This window comes from Misgurnus anguillicaudatus, chromosome 17, assembly GCF_027580225.2.
Source record: "Misgurnus anguillicaudatus chromosome 17, ASM2758022v2, whole genome shotgun sequence".
NCBI lineage: Eukaryota > Metazoa > Chordata > Actinopteri > Cypriniformes > Cobitidae > Misgurnus > Misgurnus anguillicaudatus.
Genome location: NC_073353.2, coordinates 15,386,529 through 15,412,214, shown reverse-complemented (window position 1 = coordinate 15,412,214; position 25,686 = coordinate 15,386,529). Strand labels below are relative to the sequence as shown.

At 36.6% G+C, this 25,686-nt stretch overlaps 2 protein-coding genes across 3 annotated transcripts; both read left to right on the top strand.

Annotated features, from left to right (window-relative positions):
• The first annotated feature begins 1,569 nt into the window (after window positions 1-1,569).
• mpp4a (MAGUK p55 scaffold protein 4a) lies at window positions 1,570-18,190 on the top strand. The gene is made up of 21 exons (XM_073855038.1): window positions 1,570-1,794; window positions 2,484-2,565; window positions 2,942-3,069; window positions 3,165-3,242; window positions 4,405-4,488; window positions 6,330-6,461; window positions 8,479-8,560; window positions 10,934-11,019; window positions 11,161-11,232; window positions 11,396-11,592; window positions 11,676-11,734; window positions 13,128-13,145; window positions 13,446-13,487; window positions 13,585-13,605; window positions 13,832-13,879; window positions 13,958-14,113; window positions 14,345-14,425; window positions 14,594-14,687; window positions 14,797-14,905; window positions 16,472-16,606; window positions 16,768-18,190. The coding sequence occupies exons 2-21, from the start codon at window positions 2,511-2,513 to the stop codon at window positions 16,954-16,956; spliced, it is 1,866 nt and encodes a 621-aa protein (XP_073711139.1). The 5' UTR covers window positions 1,570-1,794; window positions 2,484-2,510; the 3' UTR covers window positions 16,957-18,190.
• Window positions 18,191-18,197: 7 nt separating this feature from the next.
• On the top strand, window positions 18,198-25,042 carry tmem237a (transmembrane protein 237a). 2 transcript variants are annotated; one of them, XM_073855037.1, is made up of 12 exons: window positions 18,391-18,528; window positions 19,845-19,915; window positions 20,812-20,883; window positions 21,179-21,313; window positions 21,638-21,731; window positions 22,128-22,285; window positions 23,129-23,246; window positions 23,591-23,782; window positions 24,076-24,149; window positions 24,313-24,400; window positions 24,539-24,660; window positions 24,802-25,042. In XM_073855037.1, the coding sequence occupies exons 3-12, from the start codon at window positions 20,817-20,819 to the stop codon at window positions 24,867-24,869; spliced, it is 1,116 nt and encodes a 371-aa protein (XP_073711138.1). In that variant the 5' UTR covers window positions 18,391-18,528; window positions 19,845-19,915; window positions 20,812-20,816; the 3' UTR covers window positions 24,870-25,042. The 2 variants fall into 2 exon arrangements, with proteins under 2 accessions (XP_055072516.2, XP_073711138.1); XM_055216541.2 differs by lacking the exon at window positions 19,845-19,915 and having other exon boundaries at window positions 18,198-18,528.
• The last annotated feature ends 644 nt before the right edge of the window (window positions 25,043-25,686 follow it).

The following is a 25,686-nucleotide window of genomic DNA, read 5'->3' as shown; positions in this document are numbered from 1 at the left end:
AGATAATGCTGTTGACCGAATGCTCTCTGCACTATATTGTATGGCGAAAGAGCACTTTGACCTTGGCGCGCAGTAACATCGTCACTCCTGACTACTCCCCCTCTCGCTCAAACGTCTGTCAATATTACTGCGCCCGAGGTCGAAGTGCTGCAAACTAAGTGGTCTTCCACGTTTTATTTTGTGCCACCATATTTACTCGTGTAACTACTCATGTAACAGTCTTTAAATAGAGAAAACATGGAAGTGATTGGTGGCTTCTAAATTCATCCCTGTTTGGATCCTAAGGAATGAATGGGGCTAGGCTAAATGCTAACACATTCACGATACGCTGTACAAAGATTAAGTGCATGCATTGAATAAAGATAGCTATGTATTAATTTGTCTAATGTGAGGTAAGAACATAGTAAAATATTGAAAAACTGTTGTGTTTTCCTTTAAAATCTCCCTGTAGTCAAGAATGTTACCAATTAAAACTCATCTTTGAGCATTTTAATAGCAAATAAAATAGTTTTACCTCTCAGAAATTTTCTCATGCTTTTAAATGGCTTGAATGTAGCTCAATACCCCTGCCTCATTTAGTATACACGGATCTATGAATATACGAAATTGTCCCCGCCCCCATTCAGCAATGGTGTTGAATGATGAATTTGTACATTGCTTGTCTTAAAGAATGTTAAAATCACCACATAGACAAATAAACAAAAAAATTATTTTTCCCACACAGGGACTTTAAGAGGTTTTTGCATTTGAATTCTTCATCTGACCATTGACAAAACTTGAGCAATAAGCTTTTTTAGGTCATTTCATGAATTTTTTAGAGAGTCAGAGAGTGTGTGATTGTATATACTACAGTATATGTTAATGTTTTTGCTTATTAAGATCATAAGACATCACATTTGCTGACAAATTTACAGTTTTATTTTTGTTTTTTCTTTTAAAAGGGTTGATGGTTTATAGATTACCTGCACTGTCATTGTTCACCTTATTATTTGCACATTACTGTAATTTGTAAACGACATTCAAATTGACATTTTTAGACTACTGACATTTTAATAAATGTTACATGACTGGGAAATGAAACTCTTGTTGGTATTATTTCTTCCCCGGTCTTCTGATGTGTATTTATGGATAAGATTTAGAGATTGAAAAGGAGGAAATTGACATCTGTGAATTATTTATGTCACCTGCTAGCAAGGCAAAGGTCATAGTAGGTTTGCATCTACCAAATGCAAAAATGTGAATGGAAAAAGAGATTTGCTTAACCTCATCACAAACATGGCTCTTAGCATTAATATTCAAATACAAGTATTTGATGTTTGTATGCTAATCATTAGGTTTTTTCACAGAAGCACTTTTGTATCAGTGTTTGTTGTTTGCTGGCATTGTCAAATCTGTTTAACTTTGTTGTGTTACAGTGATGTCAAAGGTAAGGCCTTAGATTTATTGGATGTTAATAAATGCCTCTTAGTTTAATTGTAAAGTTGGTACTGTATGTATCCTGAAAGCTCTAAAAGCAGGAAGAGGTACTGTAAGAAGATTTGAGTTGCAGGCGGTCCTATGTAAATTCTCACACCGAGAAAGAAAGAGAGAGATCGGCCCCTCGCAGGATTAAGTTGGATCGAAAAGGATTACAATCTGCTCTTCCGGTGACATTTCATAGTAAAAACACTCTCGTATTTGTAAGCCAGAGGCAACACATCACTTGAAGCACAGATGACAAGATGCTCCGCAGCCACCTGGTCTGAACGTGGGATGTAGAAAGTATTGTGGGGATTGGAAGAGCAGTTTAAGGAGGTAAGAGAGGGATCATGCTCTGATCTTGACACAACAGCCTGTCTCAGACACCAGCTCAAAGTCAATGTGTGTTGTTTTTATTTCAGTCTCAATATTTAGTGCAATTATTTGACTTTTTGTAATAAATGACACTATTTGTATATATGGGTGACTCCTTATCTTTGGGTATACTTGAAAGCTTGAAAGCCTTAAATATATATTTCCATTAAGGACATTTTAGGAGAGCCATATATTAATAGACATTAATGGATTTCAGTATTTTGTGATTTTTAGTTTTTGAGGAAAAAGTTGAAAAAAATCACATATACAAAGTACTTAACCCTATTACGAATTATAGACTGGATGTTAAAGGTCTGGGTGGAAAGATATATTAAACCAATAAGTTATCACAATTTGTGCTTTTTAAACTACTCTCAAAAAAAAGGTACAAAGTTGTCATTGGTACGGTACCTTTTAAAAAGGTTAAAACCGTTTAAACCGTTTTGGTACAGATATGAGGTACCACTATACATCTTTTAGGTACAGAATGGTTCATTACAGTAGGTATGGAATGAAGGGTTGTACCTCTTCAAACCGATAAAATATCCTTTAATAAGCTGTGATAGTGTATCTCAGTGTGTGATGTTACTGCCAACTTTGCTTTTAGATTTGTAATTACATGTTAAAAATCCAGTCTATTCTTTTTGAAGGAATATTGCACTGCAGTGGACCTTGATATGCGGCAGTCAATGGAGGCGGAGCCAATGACACAATCTAACCATAATGACATTGGTAAGATGTGAAAGATAATCATAATACTAACTGTATTTGTTGGATCATATGCATTATTTTTATCTTAACATGTTTGGGGTTGCACTTGTAAAAGTGTTCGTTCCGCCTTAAAGTATTTGGTTAATTCAACTTAAAAATATTAGCTAACTTAAAAGAGCTGCTGAAAGTTGAGTCCACTAATATCTTTAAGTTTGAGTATACTGAAAGTTTTGAAGGCAGCACACACATTTTTTTAAGTTGAATCAGCAATATTTTTTAGTGTGTTTATACAAGTTATAAAAAGTGAATACTAAATCTTACTTAAACGATTTGATTTTTTTGACTACATACAGATGCATTCTCTCTCTCTCTCTGTCACTCTGTCTTTGTCTCTCAGATATAAGTCTGGCTCAGATCTTGACAGAAGTGGTAGAGGAAGTGCGATTGTCCATAGACAGAGATATTAATGGTGCTGATCTTCTGTACAGTCTACTCAGTGCACCCTGGCTATACTCTCTTCTTAGGGTAAGACATTACAAATACACATAGCCATATACAGTCTTCAACTGGACATTATTTAACACATGTTTCACAACTGAAATATTTGTTTTGTTTTCCAGGTATATGAGTGTCTTGTCCAATACAGTCAAGATGTCCCAATCCCACACCTGCCTTATTCTTCAAGACTATCCCAAGAGGTCAGTGTTTGAATCAAAGTCCTTACGGCAGTGGTTCTCAAACTTTTTCCACTGTCCTTACGGCAGTGGTTCTCAAACTTTTTCAGCGTGCGGCCCCCCTTGTGTATGGCACAGTCCTTCGCGGCCCCTCCAAAGAAAATTTATGGCAAAAAACTGTTCTAAAACTCAATTTTAATTAAACAAAACATATTGAATTATACAAAGTAGTGCTGTTGGTTAGTATACTTATTTTTTAGGTTTAATTGCACAGAATTCATGATAAATTAATTTATTTTATAAAATGTCATTAAACTGGGGCCCCCCTGGCACCATCTCGCGGCCCCCGTGGGGGCCCCGGCCCCCAGTTTGAGAACCGCGTAGCCCACCGTTAGCCTAGCTTAGCACAAAGACTGGAAGTAAATGACCACTGCTAGCATACTGCTCCCAATAAGTGACAAAATACCACCAACATTTTCCTATCTATAAGTTGTGATTTGTATAGTCACAGCATGTACAAATAACAAGGTCATATGAGAAAGCCATCTTTTAACCGTATACATATTGGGAACTATATTCTTAGAAGGCGAAGCACTGCTACTTGGGCGGAGTGATTTGCGCCTGAGAATCCCTGTGGTGAGGAGCAGAGACTCCGTTCAAAATATATGTTGCGCTAATCACTCCGCCCAAGTAGCAGTGCTTATTTAGAGTCTGATGAAAATGCTTATTTACAAGAAAAAATGTCAGACGCACTGGCGTCAGGGTTTTGCACATAAACTCTTAATTTGCAGTTTTATATTTTAGTCTTATCAATCGGTAAAACATTGTGTTAGCAACGGTAATGCAAATGCTGCTGATTCAATTCTAAGGGAACACGCATACTGATAAAATATATAGATTGAATGCGCTCGATCAATGCGTAAAGTCAATGTAAAACGTCTGCCAAATGCATAAATGTAAATGTCAATTTAAATGTATTTTCATCCCACAAAGCTATCTAGTGAATTAAAAAACGGATATGGAAAGGAATATCGATTACTTTTTTTGTGCCTTTTCATAATCTTTAGTGCTTGATGGCACCACAAATTGTATGTTCCACACAAAAGTTTGGATCTACATAAAATAAAATGATGTCAGAATTTTTTCTTTAACCTTTTTTCTCATGAGCTTTTCTTCTGTCTTATAGATTCTGTCCAGTGTACAAAGACTGGCTACCCCTTCTCCTCATGCACAAGAGCTAGAAGTTTTGCTGAGAAACCCTCATATGCAGGTTAGAGAAAGAAAACATAGAGTTGTTGGTCTAGTTATGTATTGTTATACAACTTTTCAAATCATGAATTAATGTCCTGGTGAATGTTAGAGCGATAGTTCGTCCAAAAATGAAAATTACCCCATGGTTTGCTCACCCTCAAGCTATCCAAGATGCATATGTCTATAATCATTCAGACAAACATTTTTAGTTGTTTTAGAAAATGTCCAAGGGTCTACCTTCTTCAAGCCCAAAGAATGTGCATTCATCCTTAGCAAAAGTAAAGCTTATGTGTATTAGATCCACTGAGAATAGACTCTTGCGAGTACTGTGTGTTGTTTTTTCTACAGAGAGGGATAACTCGATATCCTCTTGTCTTATATCGAAATTCTATCAGTTTTGCCAGAAAAATCTTGATGATCCCCAAAACTTTTGAGAAAATATGACAATGACAAAAGTTAAACTTTTTGGAAGGTGTGTGTCCCATTACATCTGACGTAAAAGTAACAGCATTTCAGAAAACGAACATCATACCAACAGTAAAATATGGTGGTGGTAGTGTGATGGTCTGGGGCTGTTTTGCTGCTTCAAGACCTGGAAGGTTTGCTGTGATAAATGGAACCATGAAATTAGCTGTCTGCCAAAAAATCCTAAAGGAGAATGTCCGGCCATCTGTTTGTGACCTCGAGCTGAAGCTAACTGGGGTTTTGCAGCAGGACAATGATCCAAAACACACCAGCAAGTCCACCTCTGAATGGCTGAAGAAAAACAAAATGAAGACTTTGGAGTGGCCTAGTCAGAGTTCTGACCTCAATCCTATTGAGATGCTGTGGAAAAATGAGGTTCATGTTCGAAAACCCTTCAATGTGGCTGAATTACAACAATTCTGCAAAGATGAGTGGGACAAAAATCCTCCACGGCGCTGTAATGCTGTGTTCACACCAGCCGCGGTAGAGGCGTCAAGCGTGAGTGATTTCAATGTTAAGTCAATGTGAAGATGCTTTGACGCGCATCTGGAGGTCTCGTGGCGCGAATGAGGCGTTTAGCGTGGCGTGGTACACGAGATTCCACCTCATTTGCGCGTCTAATTTGTTGAGCGTCGCATTAACCAATCAGGAGCTTGCTCTAGTAGTGACGTGATTACAGGAAGCAAGCAGAGTTGCAGAAGCCCCTCCCATGATGCAAATTTCTGCGCGAATGTCTCGTTGACTTGAATTTCACGTGGGGCTTTCACGTACGAATGAAGCGAGTAAACTCAAACTGTTCAAGCGGCAAACAAGGCGCGGTAGACGTGATTTTGATGCCTCAAACGTGGCTGGTGTGAATCCACGGTAACAGACGCATTGCAAGTTATCGCAATGCTTGATTGCAGTTGTTGCTGCTAAGGGTGGCCCAACCAGTTATTAGGTTTAGGTGCAAGCACTTTTTCACATAGGGCCATGTGTGTTTGGATTTTGTTTTCCCTTCATTTAAAAAATGCATGTTGTGTTTACTTACAAAAAATCAGGAAGGGGGCCAACACTTTTTCTCACCACAGTATATATTTTAGATGGCTTGAGGGTGAGTAAATCATGGGGTAATTATTATTTTTGGGCGACCTATCCCTTTAATATGCTTAACCTCCTAAGACCCGAGCTTTGGTTTGTATTTTTTAGATTTCTTCCAGCTATTTGGGGTTAGGAAGAACCAATAAATAACCAAATATTTTTCTTTGAAAATGAAGCAGTGTTATTGTCCACGTTTATGTACAACAGGGTCCAGTTACACAGAATTTAAGTATTATGATGCAAACAACAAAAATATTAAGGTTAACACATTTTTATTGCAGTGGATAGTGTTATTGCACATGTATTTCTCTCCAGGCTTTGCTCTCTGCCCATGACACTGTGGCTCAGAGAGACTACGGTCCAGTGCTGCCTCCTCTTCCTGATGAATTGCCTGCAGATGAGGAAGTCATGAGGATCGTTTGCCTTGTGAAGAACAAACAGCATCTGGTGAGGATCAGCTCATTGTCATTGTTATCTCAAATGTTAGTTAACAGCTTTGATTTAATCCTGCATAAATGCCCCACATTCACTATAGTGCATTACAATGTAATATAAAGTAATGCATATGGTAATTTTGCAATTACGTGCACTTGGAAAGCTTTTTGTTTCTCATTTATGTTAAGTGCTGTATTGTTACATAATAATGGGGTTTTGAAAGCCTTTGAGTCTCATTTTTAGTACATTGATATATGCAAATCCTACCACTCCTGCTGTTTAGTTTGCACTGTGCTATCTTATACATAAAATGTTTGCATCTACATGCATGACTAACTAAACAGCATTTGCAATGGCTTGATGTTTCTGTGTTGTAGGATTATCTGTGGTTAACATCATCATCTCATTTTTTAACTTATAAGTGCATTGGAAAGGAAAAGCCCGGTCGCTGGCACAGCCTTAGGCAACTCACAATGGAGAAATTGGCTTTAGCCAGGCGTTTAGGCTCAGGGCATCTCCAGTTGTCTGCAGGAGGTTTATCTTCCTCCACAGGTCTGTTGTCCTCCACACCACCAACACATCCATGCTCATTGCCAAGGTATCAGTCAACTGGGACCTGAAAACTGTGTTTTCAAACTACAGAGCTTTCAGTTGAATGTCTGAACGAATCGTCTCCATACGTATTGCTCAGTTATCGTGGGTAAGTTTCATTTGGATGTCCAAACCCTTCCATTCATGCATATTTACAAACTTTATCAAAGGAATCAAAGTCTTGAATCTTTCTTTTTTCCTTCATAACTTATAGACAACTGTACCAATGTCATAGAGACCATAATTAAAGACCAACACTGTAGAGGGAATCAAAGTAAAACCACTCACTCATCTCTAGTATACCCCTAAATGTGTTACCCACCCGGCTGTGGCCTGCATCCCCTCCAGCCCTCTGTTTCAAAGACACAAAGATGCAAACCACTTCACATATCCATCTCTCCTTTCCACAAAGCAACAAAGCTTGGATGAGCTGAGGTCCACCGTTCATGCACTCTTCTGCCACATCTCATCAGCATCTTCATCCTCAACAACATCATGTTCTTTCGCTTCTCTCAGCTCTTGCATGGATTTTCTTCACACAACACCAAAATCTTCCCACAAGTCGTCATCAAGCCAGGCACTAGGAAGTAAAACTGGAAAGACTTCCCTATTAAGAGCTTGATGGTTTCTAGACCAATCGATGAAAATCATGCAATACTTCTAGTAAGAAGAAAAAGTCAGAGATGAGGAAATAACCGTGACTGTGTTCCTCTTCCCTCGCCTCACGTTCACTTTGCTGACTTTGCTGGTTTTGTTTTTACGAAACATGCGGAGGAAAAACTAAAGTGGCACAACACGGCAAACAGGCAATGACCTCTTGTTCATAATGTTCCATCCACAATAACAATTCATTCATTGGTGATACAGTTATTCATCATTCCACCATTAATATGAGTCTGTTCCTTCTCTTAAAATTGTATTCTTTCATTCTTTCTTCATCTACATATTCATCTGTCAGCCTCTGCGTATAGAGTGTGTCTAGAGCTGAAGTGTGTACTTTTTGCACCACTAGAATGACTAAAACGTTTTCTGAGCACTCCTCCATGTACCGTACTACTTTACCATAGGCCAGTTAAACAGATGTCCCACACCAAGCTCTTGCCATTGGTTGATCCAATCTTGCAGACTCAATGCTTCGGCGTACTTAAAAGTTCTTTCTGCATTTTAATAGGGGAAAGGGAAAATACACACATCACTGAGTTCCTCTTTGATTTTACATTTTATTTAGGTCAGGTTAAAGTTGTTTCAGTTTTACATGATGAAAGGACTGACTACCAGTGTTTCATTATAATGTAATCTCCATTCCACCCACTGTCTCCATTCACTTATGTGCAGAAGTTAAATGACGGCATACATTTCCCCTGTGGGAATCACCACATGATGTGTCACTGTTATTGACAGACTGATAATGTTGACCATTCTGTTTTCTCATTTTTAGGGGGCGACAATTAAAAAGGATGAGAAAACAGGGAACATCTTAATTGCAAGGGTGATACATGGAGGACTAGCAGATCGCAGTGGTGAGTATCCTGTCAGATGCATACTGTTCAATTCACACATATCTGATGAAAAATTAAAGATAAAGCATGAAAATACCAAAAAGAATTGCTATGTATTTGTTTCGTTTAGCCAATAGTTTATGTTTGTGATTGGCACCAAAATGACAATTACAATGAAGTTTACAAAAATACATGCTATTCCGATTCATATTTCGGTTAATTTTGAACTGGCATTTTAACTTTCCCCGCCAGCGATTTTAAAAAAATGTTGCCAGCCAGCGGCAGCATTTTTATGAAGTTTAATGCCTTCCAGAAAATGTTATTATTTAAATATATAAAAAAACAATATATCAAATTAAATAACAGACTCTCTGCTTTAAAAAAAAAAAAAAAAAAAAAAACGTTTCATCCTACCTTCATTAGTTCTCTTTTTATCACCTCTCAAATATGGGTAGGTTTCTTCAAAAACACACATTTTGAGCAAAAAGTTGAGATCATTTCATTTTTGTGAAAGACTTTTGATAAAGATCAGATGCTGAGCGATCCTCAAAACATACACAGAGTTCTTTCTCTTTCACGTGAGGCATTACTTCTGGGTTGTATACGTTTTGGAAATGTGCCCCCTGGTGGATAATAGAGGTATTGCGGAAAGCCGGAAATTCTCGCCATTGGGCATATTGTACAAATGTTAAGTTGTTGTGATCACGTGCACAGGAGCATGACATGGGCGCGTAACCTCGATAGAGACGATAGTCTTTAGTGGTTGACAAATTTTTACCGGTTAATCAATTCAATTCAATTCAATTTTATTTATATAGCGCTTTTCACAATAGTTAATTGTTTCAAAGCAGCTTTACATTAATAGAAACAGTGAAAGCACAGAAAAGCGACAGATAGCACAACATAATACACAATAGCATAAGCAGTTAAATTTGCTGCGGCTATGACTCAACATTATAAGCGAGCGTATTACTAATGTAACGTCTAGAAGAGGAAGCTAAGTTAAGCCCAAGAAGGCTGCCTCCCCGGGCTAGAAAACACCCTAGGGAAAAAAAAAACGGGCTTTCAGCCGAGGAAATAAAAAAAAGTCCTAGGAGGGAAAAACCCTTGGGAGATATATATATATATATATATATATATATATATATACACATATAAACGGATAAGGAGATTAAGCGGGTTCTGCCGGTGATCGTTGGTCAGGCATCAGCTGGGCATCACGTTGAAGGACGACCAGTAGATCAGAGGTGTGCCGACTTTCACATCTACCGGAACTGGGTCTGTTTGTCTCATTGTCCTCGGGGGCGAGGACGAGACAGGGAGAGAAAAACAAAATCATATTAGCATAGGGGCCAAAAAGGGCCAAAATTGCAACCCAACCATACGTGCCAACCCGTTTGACTAAGGCCGGAAGCCCCACTGTCGTCGTTAATGGAGGTTCAGTGGTAAATGGTGGCAAACTATTTAATGCAATTAATTTTGAAGTGTTCATGCAGATAAGGTTTTTATTTATTTATTTGGTTGGTCTGTGTTATGACCGTGAGTGCTTTGTTCCGTAAAAATAACTATTGCGAGTTAAGTACCTTTACTAGACAAATTATGTGAATGCTTTGTTGAAGAGTCTGATTCTCGGACATCGGTTGGTAAATCATTCCAGAGCTTAGGGGCTAAGTAGGAAAAGGATCTTCCACTTTTAGACACTTTTGATATTCTAGGGATAATCAAGAGACCAGAATTTTGCGACCGTAGTGTGCGTGATGGATTGTATTCTGATAGTAATTCTCTAAGCTATGAGGGTGCTAGGCCATTTAAAGCTTTGTAGGTGATTCAAGGTGATTGTAGGTAATCATGTCTACCGGTTTATCGCCCACCCCTACCATTTAGCATCACACTCAAAAATAAGCCAAAAGAGTTTCAATATTTTTCCTATTTAAAACTTCTCTGTAGTTACATTGTGTACCAAGACTGCCGGAAAACTAAAAGTTGTGATTTTATAGGCCGATATGGCTAGGAACTATACTCTCATTGGCGTAATAATCAAGGACATCTTTGGCACAGCGCTTGCAGTCTTTTGGCCAATCAGATTCAAGATAACAGCTTGGTCTTTTTTGGTCTTTTGGCCAGTTGACATAAGGATTAAGATAAAAGCAAAAGGACTTGATTATTACCCCAGACCCAGAGATCGGCTGAATGGACTCCAAAACGTTAAAAAATTAAATGTTTAACTCTAGCGGAGCTAGACAATTAGCATATTTTCAAAAAAGTGGAGTGTCCCTTTAACAGACATGAAAAAATGTATCACGACACACTTAAAAAAATCTCTGATCCACACGATTTTCATAAATTTCACCAAAAAGCAACTAATTTATAGTTATGATTGTGTGTGTGCTCCAGGACTCCTTCATCCTGGTGATAAGCTAATGGAGGTGAATGGATGCCCAGTACATGGACTGGAACCTGAGCAGGTCATCCAGATTTTGGTAAACTCAAGATTAAATAAAAATGTGTCTTTTATAACATTCCCAACTATGATTAAGAATAAATATGATTTTCAAACTGTTCCTAGTTTTTAAAATATTACCAAACCCATTCATGCAGTGTCCCACACTTTACTCTCACAGGTACATTCCCAAGGAAATATTATTTTTAAAGTGATCCCTAATTCGCCACAACCCACCAACTGCCAAGCAACTGTAAGTGTGCACAAAATATCTACAGTAATGATATATCTACAGTATTTTCCCCAAAAATGCCGGTGTTTGTTCCTGTCGACAGCTCCATTCAATAACTTTCCTACCTGTTTGATTCCTTTCATGTGAGATTCACTAACATTATTCAACGACTGTCTTGTGTTAGCTGTATGTGAGAGCAATGATGGATTACAGTCCTCAGCAGGACCCTTCAACCCCCTGTCCAGATGCAGGCATGGCCTTCAGTAAAGGTGACCTGCTGGAGATTGTAGACCAGAGGGACATCCGGTGGTGGCAGGCCAGGAAACTCCACAGTGCCTCATCTTATGCTGGCCTCATCCCTTCCAATAACCATTTCAGACAGTACACAAATTAATGTCTTTATCAAGAGTTACTACATTTATACAGTTTTGAGCAAACATAAACATGTTGTTTCTTTTCTGCAGCAAGCAAAGGGAGCTGTGGTGGTCACAACCTTATCAAGCTCACACCTGCATCAGGCCTTGTACGTAGTTTACAGTACGCTAAGCATAACCCTAACCCTAAACCCCTACTCTCTTTGTCCTTACTCACTTATTGGTTCTCACAAAGATAGCTTTATACCCACATGCACATACATGTATAAAGTACTTGGCACCATATGTACCCGTGTCTTATCCCTGCTCTCTCACCTTCCTGATCTAATTGCTTTAAAGAAGCTTGAAAGCGAGCTGCTTCTGTCCTCATCCTTTACTCATGATCAGTTCATTAGTCCTGTACACCTTATACTCAACCAATGTTTTGTAAGAGTCTGCTACTTATATAATTACATTATTAAATGGCTCGTTGGAATGCTTGATTCTAAATGGCCAGTCGGGACATTTGCAGGTTTGTTATTCCCAGATAACAGCCAATCAAAACTAATAACACACGGTAACCCAGATGCTGCAATCATTTTAGGTACAGTTTAATATTACACAAAAAAATTTATAAATGTATTTTAATAAAATAAACAGTATTGTGCAAAAGTCTTAGGCCACCATGCCACAATTAGATTTGTTGTTTTTGCAATGTTAAAGTGATCATATATAATTGTTTCTCAGTCTCTTTAATGGAATACATCCAGAAAATACAGGAAATGTGTATATTGCATTAAAAACTGTATAAAAATGTAAACTGATGTGTCAAGTTTTTAGGGTAAACTCCCCTTCCACTTGAGCAATAGCAGGAAACTGCAGGATCCCTTAAACCTAAATAAAATTAAATCCTAATTTTAAAGAAATTAGTCTTTTTACTTCATTCTGCTCAAAAACGCTCAAGATGTGTTTAGTGCCAAGAAAGGTCACACTAAACACCGACAATGCCTAAAGAAGACATTTAGTCCTGAAAATATATATTTTTATTATTTTGTACATATATCCTGTATTTTCTGTTTGTATCTTAATACAATCGATTGAAAAATAAATATGGATGGACATTAAAACTGCTAAAACAACAAGTCTGGTGGTGGTGGCCTAAGACTTTTGCACAGTACTGTATGACATTATATTTACAAATGATTAAACCAAATAGTTGCATTTGAATGTCTTGTCTTATCTTAAAACCAAAAGTAAACGTGTTTTATTCTCACAGAAGGCCTGCATTTGTTAAAAATAATATTTCAAATCAATATTTTAAGTTCCTTACCTTACTTATGAGCTAAATAGCAGTGTAATAAGCAGGATAATGTACAGGCAGCCTTATTTTATCGCTAAATAAGCCCCTTCAGTGTGATACAACGTTTCATGTCCTGATCACACTGTCGGGGCTTATTTCTGTGAAAACAAGCGGCTGCCTATATGCTGTATTATCCCTTACATGTTGCATAGGTTTTGTTGTCTAACTCTGCTTTGTTTTATTTCACACATGTATATCTAAAGTGAGTGCATCTGATGTTGGTATGTATCAGGCATTTAAGATTTTCTCTTTTTTTTTCTCAAAAAGCATGTTTATTGAGAAAAAATGACTTGATTTTGTATATTAAAAATTATTTGATTGTGGAAAATAGTCATTACATACCATATAATGCAGCCAGGTGGCTAGAGGAGTTTAAAAAGGCAAGAGTTGTTTTAATTGGAAGTGTGATAATGAATTGTGCACAATAACACCAGGAGTGAGCATTAAGAAAGAAAATAGGATTTGGATTTAAAGTACCTTTTGCAGTGAGTGCGTTGAGATTTAATGTCTTTGTCCTGTAGGGGAAGATGAGGAAACTGATGATAACAGATGCACAGGTGAATGTCCTTCTCTGATTTGAACTTCCTATTTTTAAAATAGTTGTATGGAGCTGTATGAGTTGCATGAACAGGTTTAGCACAATAATCTATGTTTTCACAGATGAAGACGCCTTTGAGTCGGGTAGGTAAGTTTTTTATTAGGGTATGAGGAAAACATTAAGGGTATGAGAGAAACATTAGGATGTTGTGTAGTCAAGAATAAATCTAATGCAGTAGTATAATACACCCTTTGTGGCTATACCAGCAAAGTTTTTATTGGTATTTAACTACATCTGGTCGAATTGGAAATAATCTTTTTGTTTATTTGATTATAATCCTTACGTTGAACAGCTGTTTGTTTTGTACAGTTTCAGAGGAGGGTGAGAATGGTGAACGCATGCAGGGTTTATACATTGGTATGAATCATACTAATAAATGTATTTGGTGTGATATAAACAGAGAGATAAATGACAGAAATTAATTGTTTTGATCAGCGGGCTTCCGGCACAGTCTGCGTGTGTGGAGAAAATCATACAGCAAACAAAAGCCGTCATGTCATTCCTGCAGTGCCACCTCAGCCAACCTTTATGAAGAGGTGTTAAACTACCAGCGCCACATAGATGATCCTCCCCGTCTCATAGTGCTCATGGGTACAGTAAAATCCTCACACCTTCATGTACTGTACCAACTACCTGACACTTTGCTCCAGTGGGTTGTGTTTATTTTATTCCCTGAGAAAAAACTTATATGTTTTGTGTACCAAAAGTATAGTGTTCCATTATACTTTTTGTCGGATATTGCGTTAAATGGTTAATTTGATTGAGGATTTTGTAAAAATTGTGTTTGATGCAATACCGTACTCTCTTGACTGTTTGGCATAGGTCCATCAGGAGTTGGGGTAAATGAACTACGCAGAAGGTTAATCAAAATCAACCCCAATACTTTCCAAGGACCAATATCCCGTATGTGGCCTCTTTTATCTTAAATGTGCTTTTATTGGAATACATTCTCAGAAATAAAGGTTCATGAAGGTATAAAAGTTGTCATCATATCACTGAAATCAGAAATGGTCTCTATTTGTAAATAATGTTGCGTGTTTGGGTTGGCTGACATTGGATTTTTTTCTTTAGACACGACACGACTCCCAAACCATGGAGAAATGAATGGGCGTGAATATCACTTTGTCACAAAGGAAGTGTTTGCCCATATGGTCGTCAATCATAAGTAATGTTACTGTTTCTATTTTGAATCCATATTTGTTACATTTGATAATCCATGTAATATGATCTTGTAACACTGAAGTGTTTTCGTTTGTGTTTTTACTAATGTCCAGATTTCTGGAGTATGGAGAACATATAGGCCACATGTATGGTACCAGCATAGACTCTGTCAAAGATGTTTTGGACAGCGGAAAAATATGTGTTATTGACCTTGAACCTCATGTAAGTGTCAGTGTGTTTTAATAACCAAACCAGACAATAATTGTTATCACTAATGTTAAGTCTGTGCCACTTTCAAATTAAATGGATTTTGATTGGGTGCCGATTTTTTTATCGTTCATCAGCTGGAAAAATACGTTTCTCTGTTTTACAGTAGTTGTGGTGTGGACTTTTTAAAGTGACACCATGTAATTTTTCAACCTTCATAATACATTTTCAAGACCCTTGTGGTAGTACATAGACTTTAAATAGGTTGAATGACATGTCTACCATAGCATGACGGGGTCTGTATCACTTTTACTCGTATTTTAAAACTTAGGGTTTCTGGTAGTAACCAGAGCACCAAAAAAAACTACAAAATTCGACTGCTTTACGGCATACGTCACTTCCTCCACACAATTTGTTTTTAACGTGAATTTTGCTGGAGGCTACTTAAGGAGTGTAGAGAGCAGCTTACCGTATGTGACTCCGTGGCACAGTTTTAATGTCACGGACCTATAACACGGGCGACCCGGGTTCGATTCCCCTTTAAGGCAATTTTTTTATATAAACTCTTGATTCATACATAAATGCGATGTTCTTTATAAATGACGGCGATTATCTTGCTTATAGTTCGCTGTATTCAGATGCTGTGTCCACGTATTTACCTTTCTTTTACTGTGTCTATGGTATTTACATTACAATCCAGGATGCTACAACAGTCAAACTTGCTCACAGTGTAAAACCAAACACTATTCATTCACCAATCAGATCCGAGCGTTTCTCTCTTCTCTCTTCCTCATTTGCTGCGTTCCGCTGTCACTCGCGTGACGTATTACAAAGCGGCAGACCTAAACGCATCGGTTTACTTGGATTTGGAGCGATTTTCACACAAAAAAGAGGAATAACGAGCGCCATTGCGGAAAATCCTGGTGGCGAGGGAGAGAGAGACGATGCAACAATATTTCTTTCGAAAAAGGCAAGGAAATATTTCTGGTCGTTTCACAATTGGAAGGCTGCAGCCTCCGGAGGTCAAACATGCAGGCTGCACACGTCATCAAGCCTGGTCTATTAAGGTAAACTGAGCATTACATTCGCAAGTCATAAGCATACTGCAACAATTTACGATTAACTAAGTATAATAGTCAACTGTACAATTGTTAATATTGTGAAATAAGAGAGTCTTGATGACGTATGCAGCTTAGAAACACGACATCCGGAGGCTGCAACCTTCAGATTGAGACATGGCTTCTGCCACGACAAGTTCTTCATCAGAAAGTTGTAACATGACTGCGTTTCTCCCTGTTGTCTCAAAATGTTGATCGTTTAGCGTTTTAAATGTTTAGTTTTTAGTTTAGTTTTAAGGTTGGCCAGTTCCTTTCCTTTGCGACAGTGCTGCGGCGCTTGTGGCCTCTAGGGGCGCTAGGCGTGAAAAATACATGTCTAGCACCCCCTAGTGGCCAAAAAGTTTCATGGTGTCCCTTTAAAAATGTCATTGCTATTGTTATCATCCTTGGCATGAACAAACTCAAAGTCCCTATATACTGTACAATACAATTGCAAACAGTGATGTACATGTGCGTATTGCAGTGCATTCATTCAGTGAGAACCAAGAAGTTGAAGCCATACTTCATATTTGTGAAGCCCCCATCTCCTGAATGCATGAAGCAAACAAGAAAAGACCCAAATTTTGTTGTCTACAGCTACATCAAGAGATCTTTCACGGTAAGATAATAGCTGTGTGGGCTACATATACTATAATGTATAGTATTATATCCCACAATGCATTGCATTAGACATCAGTTGTGACAAATCCACTTTACATTAAGATCTAAACTAAAACTAAAGTGTTTTCATGACTTTTGTTATTCTTCTGGTTGTCTCAGGACAAAGACTTTGAGGAGATTGAGGAAGCAAGCAAGGTCATGGAGGCTAAGTACAGTCAGTTCTTCGACTGCGTGATTGTGAACAATGACTTGCAAGATTCATGCATGGATCTGTTCACAGCTATACAACACGCTCAAGAAGAACCACAGTGGATTCCTGCCAGCTGGGTGACGTCTGATGAACTCTGAGTCATACACGAACGAACAGAAATACAAAGGCTAACTGAAAAAACTCAGTCTTATTAGTAGTGGAAGGGAATTGTTTGAATTGCTAGAAGGAATGTAAGGGAATGGATTTATAATCTGATATTAATTTATAATATATAAATATAATCTGATGTACCTCAAATGTACACATTGGTACCGAGGTACATAGTGGTACAGACTTGTACATATTAGGACTTTTTTAAAAGGTACCGTTTTAGAGTGTAGATATATATAAAAAACTACATATAAATACATGAACCATTTTGAATAGTTATTATATAAGATCTATACTGCAGGTTTTTTTGTGATTTTCATTGTTCTTACTTTTATTATCTACAAGCATGTTTACATAAAAGCTGTCTTAAAGCAACACTATGTAGTTTCCATGTAAAAATGAGCTGTGTTTCCTACCCTCCACCGCCACTTTCAGAGTGTGCTTGTAGCAGCTAGGAGGCTGCTCAGGTTGCAGCAACAGTCCAATTTGTCCTGTTAAATGTTGTTCTATCACTGAAATAATCTTAGAGACATTATTTAAAGGTAAAAAAAACTACATAGTTTTGCTTTAACAGTGTAGTCTCTAGAAAGTGTCAATTTTGTGATGTGATCTTTTTTGTTACCTAAAGAATTATTCAGAAAATAGTATCTTTATTTATCTGTTGTTTTTTAATTATTTTTGTAACCAGTGGATAAATAATGTGTTTTTGATGAAACGTATAAAAACATACCAAAAATACTTTTTAAATGACATTTTTTTTTAAATTATTGAATCTGCTCTTTCTATCAGTGATGTTGTGTCCTGCTTAGAGTATGTCAACTTTATTATTGCCTTAGTAGGGCAATTTCTGCTAATCACATTATTTCACTAAAATTACACTAAACATTTCACTTTCTCTGTATGTGTATGTGAAATGTCATCCTACTTCTTCTATACAAATGTAAGTTAAAAATCTATATAAAACTTATATAGTTCACCCCAAAATGAAAATTCTGTCATCATTTACTTTTTTCTAAACATGTAGTTTCTATATTCTATTGAACACAAAAAATATTTTGATAAATGCTGGTAAGCACAGAGTTGGCGGTACTATACCTATTGACTTTTTATAGAAGAATAAACAAATACTAAGCAATGGGTACCGTCATTTATCAGAATATCTTCTTTTCTGTTCAACAGCAGAATGAAACTCATACAGATTTCTAACAACATGAGGGTGAGCATATTTATTTTTGGGTGAACTATCACTAACACTTTTTCCACTGTATCTGCCTGTGTGTGTGTTTTTTGTATTTGTTAATGAATATAATATGCTGGATAAATATTTCTTATGCAACCTCTGTGGTTAATGGTGTAGATAAAACATTTCTCACAAGTAGGCAATGTATGTATGTGGCTTTCTCAGTATGTCCTCACTCACGATCTGTGCCACACTAATTCCTTCCTTGGCAGATGCACGTCTGTGAGGATTAAACCCAGGATTATACAGCCTGACAACAAAGACCTAACAACTCATGCTGCACAACTCTTGCCTGAGGATAATGAGAGAAAATTAAACGGTAAGTTATACGACTTGACATTATAGCAGACCCTCACTTATTAAAGACAAGCAGTGTTTGATTGATAATGTACAGTATGTGTTAAAAAGAGCACATGTTCTGTGTGCTACACTGTCTTTCATTATCTATAAATGTTATACATTGCTCTGTATTTAGGACTACTGTTGTTCTCCTGTATATGTATGACTTGACGTGTTTACAGTACATGCTTACTGTGACCATGTGACCTGATTTTAATCTGGTAAAATCATACGTAGTTGGATTGTGATCACAAATCATTGACATTGAACTTGCATAAACTTGATTAGTTGTGCAGTTGGTGGCTTAACATCCCCATACTGTAAAAATGAAACAACCTTCAGGGGAAGTGATGCGCCTTAATTTTATGTATTACCCTAAGGTTCAAAAGTCTGCATGGGACCACGCTGAAAATGTGAGATTTTGATTGATAATGTAAAATCTAAGCTAATATATATAGAAATAGAAAAAGCATTATAACTAAAAGGTAAGATTCCCTTGATTCCAATAAAGCACATAGATCATTAAACAAACAAGAGAGAGTCTATGCCAGTTTTAGTGCATACTTTAATGAGAATGAATACCACAAAATTATTCATATAAGTTTAACAAGTGATCCCAGAATTTTTTACACCTATTGTCATTAATTGTTGATATTTACCCATTTAACTCTTTCCCCGCCATTTACAAGTTATTTTGTCAATTAGGGTGAAAACATTTGCATGAATTTAATTTTTTTGAGTATCCACTAAATGGCACACTTACCCAATTTATAAAAAAACTGAAGCAAAAACATTATTTACTAATTTTAAACTTTGTGTATGTTTTGATAATCGTTATGAATCTGATCTCTAACAAAATTCCTTCACAAAAATGCAATTATTTCAGCTTTACGGTAAAAAAATATTTTTTAGGAAAAATACCAATAATTATGAGTTTATAAGCAGAAAAAATATAGATAGGATGAAGTGTTTTTTTTCCCCTGTTTTGTTTGTTTGAAAGCAGAGGGTCTGTTCTTGTATGTTTATAAATTTTTGGTTTTTCCTGGAAGGAATTTTGTGAAACTTTTGTAAAATAAAAAAATGATGGTGGGCACACTGAAAAAAAATTATTCATTCAATTTACTCAATTTTTTTAAGGTAATTGATCGCAATCAATTTATTTAAGCTACATTTCAACAAAAAATTGATTGCAACCACTTACCTTAAAAAAAAAATCAAATTGAATGAATAATTTTTTCAGTGCAACTTTTCAGAAATGTTGGCGGGGAATAATGTAAATATTCTTTAATATTTCAGCGAGGATTTCTTCCTACGACATGATCTGAATGAATACTTAAGGCAACAAATTGGCAACATCAGCAAAATAGGTATACATTTTCCTACATTTTTGTGTACAACATAAAAGCAGTTGTATTATATGAACAGTTATTGTGGTGAAGTAATAGAAATCAAAAGTGTTCAGTGCTGTTATGTTATGGTCCAATATCAGCACTCTTTGAACATCTCTCATTCAATTAGAATCAAGAACTAGAACTAACTGCTGTATATTTGTTTAAGTATTCATTTTACTGTTATTTCTTAAAGTAGTTCTTTTATTTGGTATTTACTATGATCTGAAAAGGAGTGACAATGTGTACAGCACCGTAAGTCCCACAATAATTTTAATTTTGTTTCATTCAATTTCAATCACAAATTTAGAAAAAGAAATAGCATGAAGTTCTGTTCATCTTTGGCATAAGCACAGAGACTTTGGGGCCAAAGAAATATAATTTCACTTCCCTGTCAAAGGGAACTTGAAACTTGCAGTTCAGTGTCATTTACCTAACTCAACTTATAATCGTCTAATGGGAATTAACTATACCCAGCATGGGCTCATTTGAAGGAGCAGTTTACTTGTTGACTTGCTGTTACATGAGCTGCACAGAAAGAATATAAAGAGGGCAGTATTGATTTTTTCTTACTAAATGTTTGTGTAGTATACTTATTGTTAGCTCTTGATAAAATGTTAAATGCTCCCTCATATGCAATTCCCCTTGGATAACATAAATGAAATAAATGTACATATAAATTTGTGTTGAACTACAGAACATGCAACAGGAGGTTTCAAATAAAGTCTATTTATTTAGATATTTAGCCAACAATAAATCAATCAAATTTGTCAATAGTTTGTTGCTTGAGCTGTGTAGTAACCTAATTTAAATATATGTACTAAATAAGACTAATGTAACAGACACTGCACTTTGTGTTTTTGTGCCTTACATAGACAACATGCCAAGTGTTAAACACAAGAAAAAGAAAGTCAAAAAAGACATCAATGAAGTGGAGGAACCCACAGGTAAATTTTTAACCATCCTCATTGACTACATTTTAAAAGACAACATTTCTTGCCTAGTCTGAATATTTCAAATTAAAAAAGATTCATTGTACCATACAGGTATGTACTTACTGCTGCCGATACATGTCTTGTAATGTAGACACACTAAGAAATGTGTGTAGTTTATTGGTGTAACAGCTACCTCTTTAGGTAGCAAGAGGAATTTAAAATATAATAAAGATAATAGAATGAAGTACATCCTTAAGTGTTGTTCATTTTAGTGCATGGATTATTCATCTTTCTCCTATATTTTAAGGGACAGAGCCGGCTTTAGAAATGGAGGGTGTTGTTGAGAGTCGCAGACAGTCTGAGAGCAAAGAGCCTCTGACTCCTGAGCTTCAGGACAATCCACCACACAAGAAGAAGAGAAAGAAAAAAATACATACTTTAGGTAAACAATTTTTGATGCTATAAACATTTAGGGGCGGTTTCCCGGACAAGGATTAGACTAGTCCTAGACTAAAATAAATGTAAGAGCTGTCCAAACTGAAAACATCTTGCAGTGACATATTTTAAAATACAGCAGTGCCCTTTGTTTTGCCTCAAAATGCACACAAGTAATGTTTTTAGTAAGGTATGTTTGTTAAAACTAGTTATATTTCCTAATTTAAATAAGACCAAGTCCTGGTTTAAGCTAATCCCTGTCCGGGAAACCACCCCATAATTTATATTTTTTCTCTTTAGTAAATTTTTTTTTTATAAAATGTTCTATAAGAGCATGACGGTGAACAGCAAGACCTCACAAATGGAGATGTTCAAGAGCCCCAAACAGATGGTGAAGAAGTTACCAAAAAGAGCAAGAAGAAAAGGTAAGAGGAAAATACTTCCTAGTAATAAAAACTTAGAGTACTTCAATACAAAATAAATAATTTGTGTGTATTATAGTATTTGTATCTGTATATACCTTAGGTGGTTCAAGTTTACTTGTAGAGTCATAAACTTTCAGAAAATATGGTCAAAATATACCACAGCTGTCATCCTTTTAAAAAGTACAGCTTTGCACCTAAAGAGTTCATATTAGTGCCTCAGAGGTATATATTGGTACCAAAGAAGGCTTATTAGTACCTCAAAGATACATATTGCTACCAGATGTATACCTAATACTGCCCTAGTGACAGCTGGGGTACACATTTTGAAAAAAAATTCCAACAGTGTGTAGCGATAGGAAGATTATTAATAAAAAAAAAATTCTTTTCTTTTTGAAGAAAGACTAAGATGTTGGAGAATCAGTGCCATAATGAGCAAGGTGTTGAGGAAGATGATATCATCACTGACGTGCACGCACCGATTTCTCAACGTTCTCTATTTTCTGCACCTCTGGGTCACAGCCATTCAATCGGAAAAGTGTTTGTAGAAAAAAGCAGTGAGTATCAAGATGAGCAAATATGTGAAATATTTGATTTAAGTGAGATATCAATAAATAGGAGACTGAAAATAAAATTAATAATTAATGTCATCTAATAATAATGACTTACATTCTCTATAACTGTCAGAATTTTGGTGTAACTTTGCCAATACGTTGAGCATGAGAATTTGAGACAGTGGCGTAGCATCTGGGCATGCAGGGTATGCACGTGCAAATGGGCCCGGGCCAATAGGGGGCCCGGCTCTGGGCCGTCCCAGCTTTTAATAAAAAAAATATATTTAATTTTTATTTGTGGCGGCAATAAATATATTTTTGTATGCATATCATGTGTAGTGATTTCTTATTTCTCCATAATGTCTAATTTCTCCGTCATTTCTTGTTTGCGATTATTTATTTTTTTGCACTCCGCTTCCGCCGTAGACTATTACGCCATAATTTTTTTACATGACGCATTGCCGTGCCAAAAAAAAGAAAACACAGTGTGAGAGGTTACTATAGCAGCTATCTACATGAACATTAAGGATGGACAAATATAAACATAAAAGTGGGGCCTTAAAGAGAAAAGAGAAGGCGGAGAAGTTAGTCACGAGTCAAAAACTACCCAAAACATTTAGTTTTTCTTTATTTAAATCTACCCTTTAAAGTAAAAAAGTAAAGTAAAAATATTTGACTACCTTATTAAAAGTATTATGTTGTTAACAGACCTGCGCGCCACAGTTAACAGTGCCAACGGGCAAGGTACGGGGGGTTTTGGCTTAAGGGGGCCCGTAATTTTGTTTTGCATATGGGCCCCCGACTGACTTGCCACGCCACTGATTTGAGATATGACCTCTATCCCAGAACGCTTCCAGGCGACCAGTCGTTTGGATTTAGCCAATGAGCAGCTGGAGGAGTACATGGAGGTTAGGCCTATGTGGAACACAAGAGATGTTGCCATGAGGGTCCACAGCGGCTTCAGGTGAGTTGGGAACTCTGATTCAATCGTATGTCATCAATTTAATGTTCTTTTTTCTTTATTTGCATTTAAGTCCATTTGTCAAGTAGTTCTCTCAATTAGGTTTAATTCATGAGGGAACATGGTCATAAAATGGTCCCTAACTATGACTGCGTCTGCAGTACCCTTTCAAAAAGCACACATTTGCACCTAACTAATTCATATTAGTACCTCAGAGGTATAGTGATACCAAAGATCACAAATCTGTACCTAAATGGTAGCTAGGGACCTTTTTCTGACAGTGTAATGAAATATTGTGCAATCCTTTGTCATTTATTTATTCATATTTATTTGTGTGACTTTTGTAGGATCATAGGACTCTTCTCTCATGGATTTCTAGCAGGATACGCGGTGTGGAATATTATTGTTGTGTATGTGTTAGCCGGAGAGCAGCTGACCACACTTATCAATCTTCTCCAGCAGTACCACAGTCTGGCTTACCCAGCGCAGTCTTTGCTTTACCTCCTTTTGGCTGTCAGCACTGTGTCTGCCTTTGACAGGTGTGTGGAAATGTGTAGTAGTAATGACATCCAACATCTAAGATTTAGGCCTTGACATGTAACTGAATGTTGCTGTGTATCTACAATGACATTTAGCTACTGATGCGGTTCTGTAATCTGGTGGTTTTTGTCTCATTGCTGCTAAATTGTGCATTTTAGCACGTCTGTAATGACTAATCTGCAATCGAGACCAACTGTTTTATAATTTATGATTTATATTTTGTTAAATGTGACCATGACACTCGACAGAACACAAGTTCAGTACCAGTTTTCTAAACCATCTCTTACATCAGGGTAAATCTGGCCAAAGCCTCCATGGCTCTTCGAGGATTTCTCACACTCGATCCAGCGGCTCTTGCTTCCTTCTGTGAGTGGAAATCAATACACTATCAATGCAACATTTAACTTTGACAGCACAGAAGATACGACTGTCTGGATGTGCTATTGAACAATTTTAAGAGTTCAGCAATATATTGAAATAAAGGGGGTTTCCTTTTTAATGCATAACCTCCCTTTCGTTTTTGTCCTAGTGTACTTTGCTGCTCTTATTCTGTCTCTAAGCCAGCAGATGACCAGTGATCGGATACATCTTTACCCCACAGCCAATGAGACACTTTGGTGAGTTTGCCAATATGAACATAATGAAGTCCAACATTAACATTATGTATGGATATTAAAGCGCCCTGCAATGCAAACTGAATGTGTCAGATTTCATAACATTTCAATTGACATTTCAGCATTTTGATTGTGGTTTAGGCCTCCAGGTTCCGAACATCAGATTTTACAGCCCTGGATTGTGGTAAACCTGGTTGTAGCCCTCTTGGTCGGACTGGCCTGGGTTTTTGTTGCTACAAGACCAGACATGGACTACACTGAAGGTAAATAAGTGTGGATGGAAAAATAAATACTTAATTTACTTGCCTGTGTCTGATCCTCTTCATGTATGTTTACAATTATTTTTACTCTCTTATAATTCATATCCTAACATAATGACTATAATTTTGTGTCATTACTGTCAGAGTTTCTGATGGCAATGGAGGTGGAGGAATATCCACGTCATGATGATAAAACTGAGATTGCAGCTTGAGATACAAGATTTTCATCCATGATTCATGAATGCTAAGAAAATAGTATTGCATTTGTTAGAGAGTGTCTGTAAAATAAACATTGTTTTGTGCTACAGTACACGTTTTGTATTGTACTTGATTATTGAGCATAATATTTGTGTTAACATTTTTAAGTAAATGTTTTTGTGCCGTTCCCTATATCTCTTTAATGCTGGTCACTGTGTGGTATTCTCATTTGTCATTTTAATACTGCAGTTTATGAACCTGTCTTCGCTGTATATTATATGTGCATCCGGGTAGTTGACAAATAATATGGACAAGATTTTAGTGTGTTTATCCTGAATATTGTCGAAGAATAACGAGAAAAGGAAGGATAATGGAGTAGCCAACAGTGAAATCCTATGGATAACTTTGGCGCTGGAGCACAGGGGGCGCAATTTCCAAAGAAATGCAAATGTGTTTATTACCAAGACTTGACAAAAAATGTATTAAGGATTTTGATAATGGTAATTAACTTGTGACAACTCCGTTAAATAAAGAAAATATTATAGTTGACGTAACAACAACAACAACATCAACAAAAAACTAAAATAGACAGAAATCCATAGAGAATTAAAGTTAACACTTTAAATTTAAAATATCACGGTAACACTTACAATAAGGTTGTATTTGGTAGCATTAGTAAATGCATTAGCTAACTGTCAGAATTTAATTGTTGTTCCCCCACACCCCACATTTATATATTTGATATATTTTCATAGAACCTTGTATATTTCTTTATTGTTATACTCGGATGATTAATGAAGCAATGATACGGTTCATTTATCTTGCATTTAC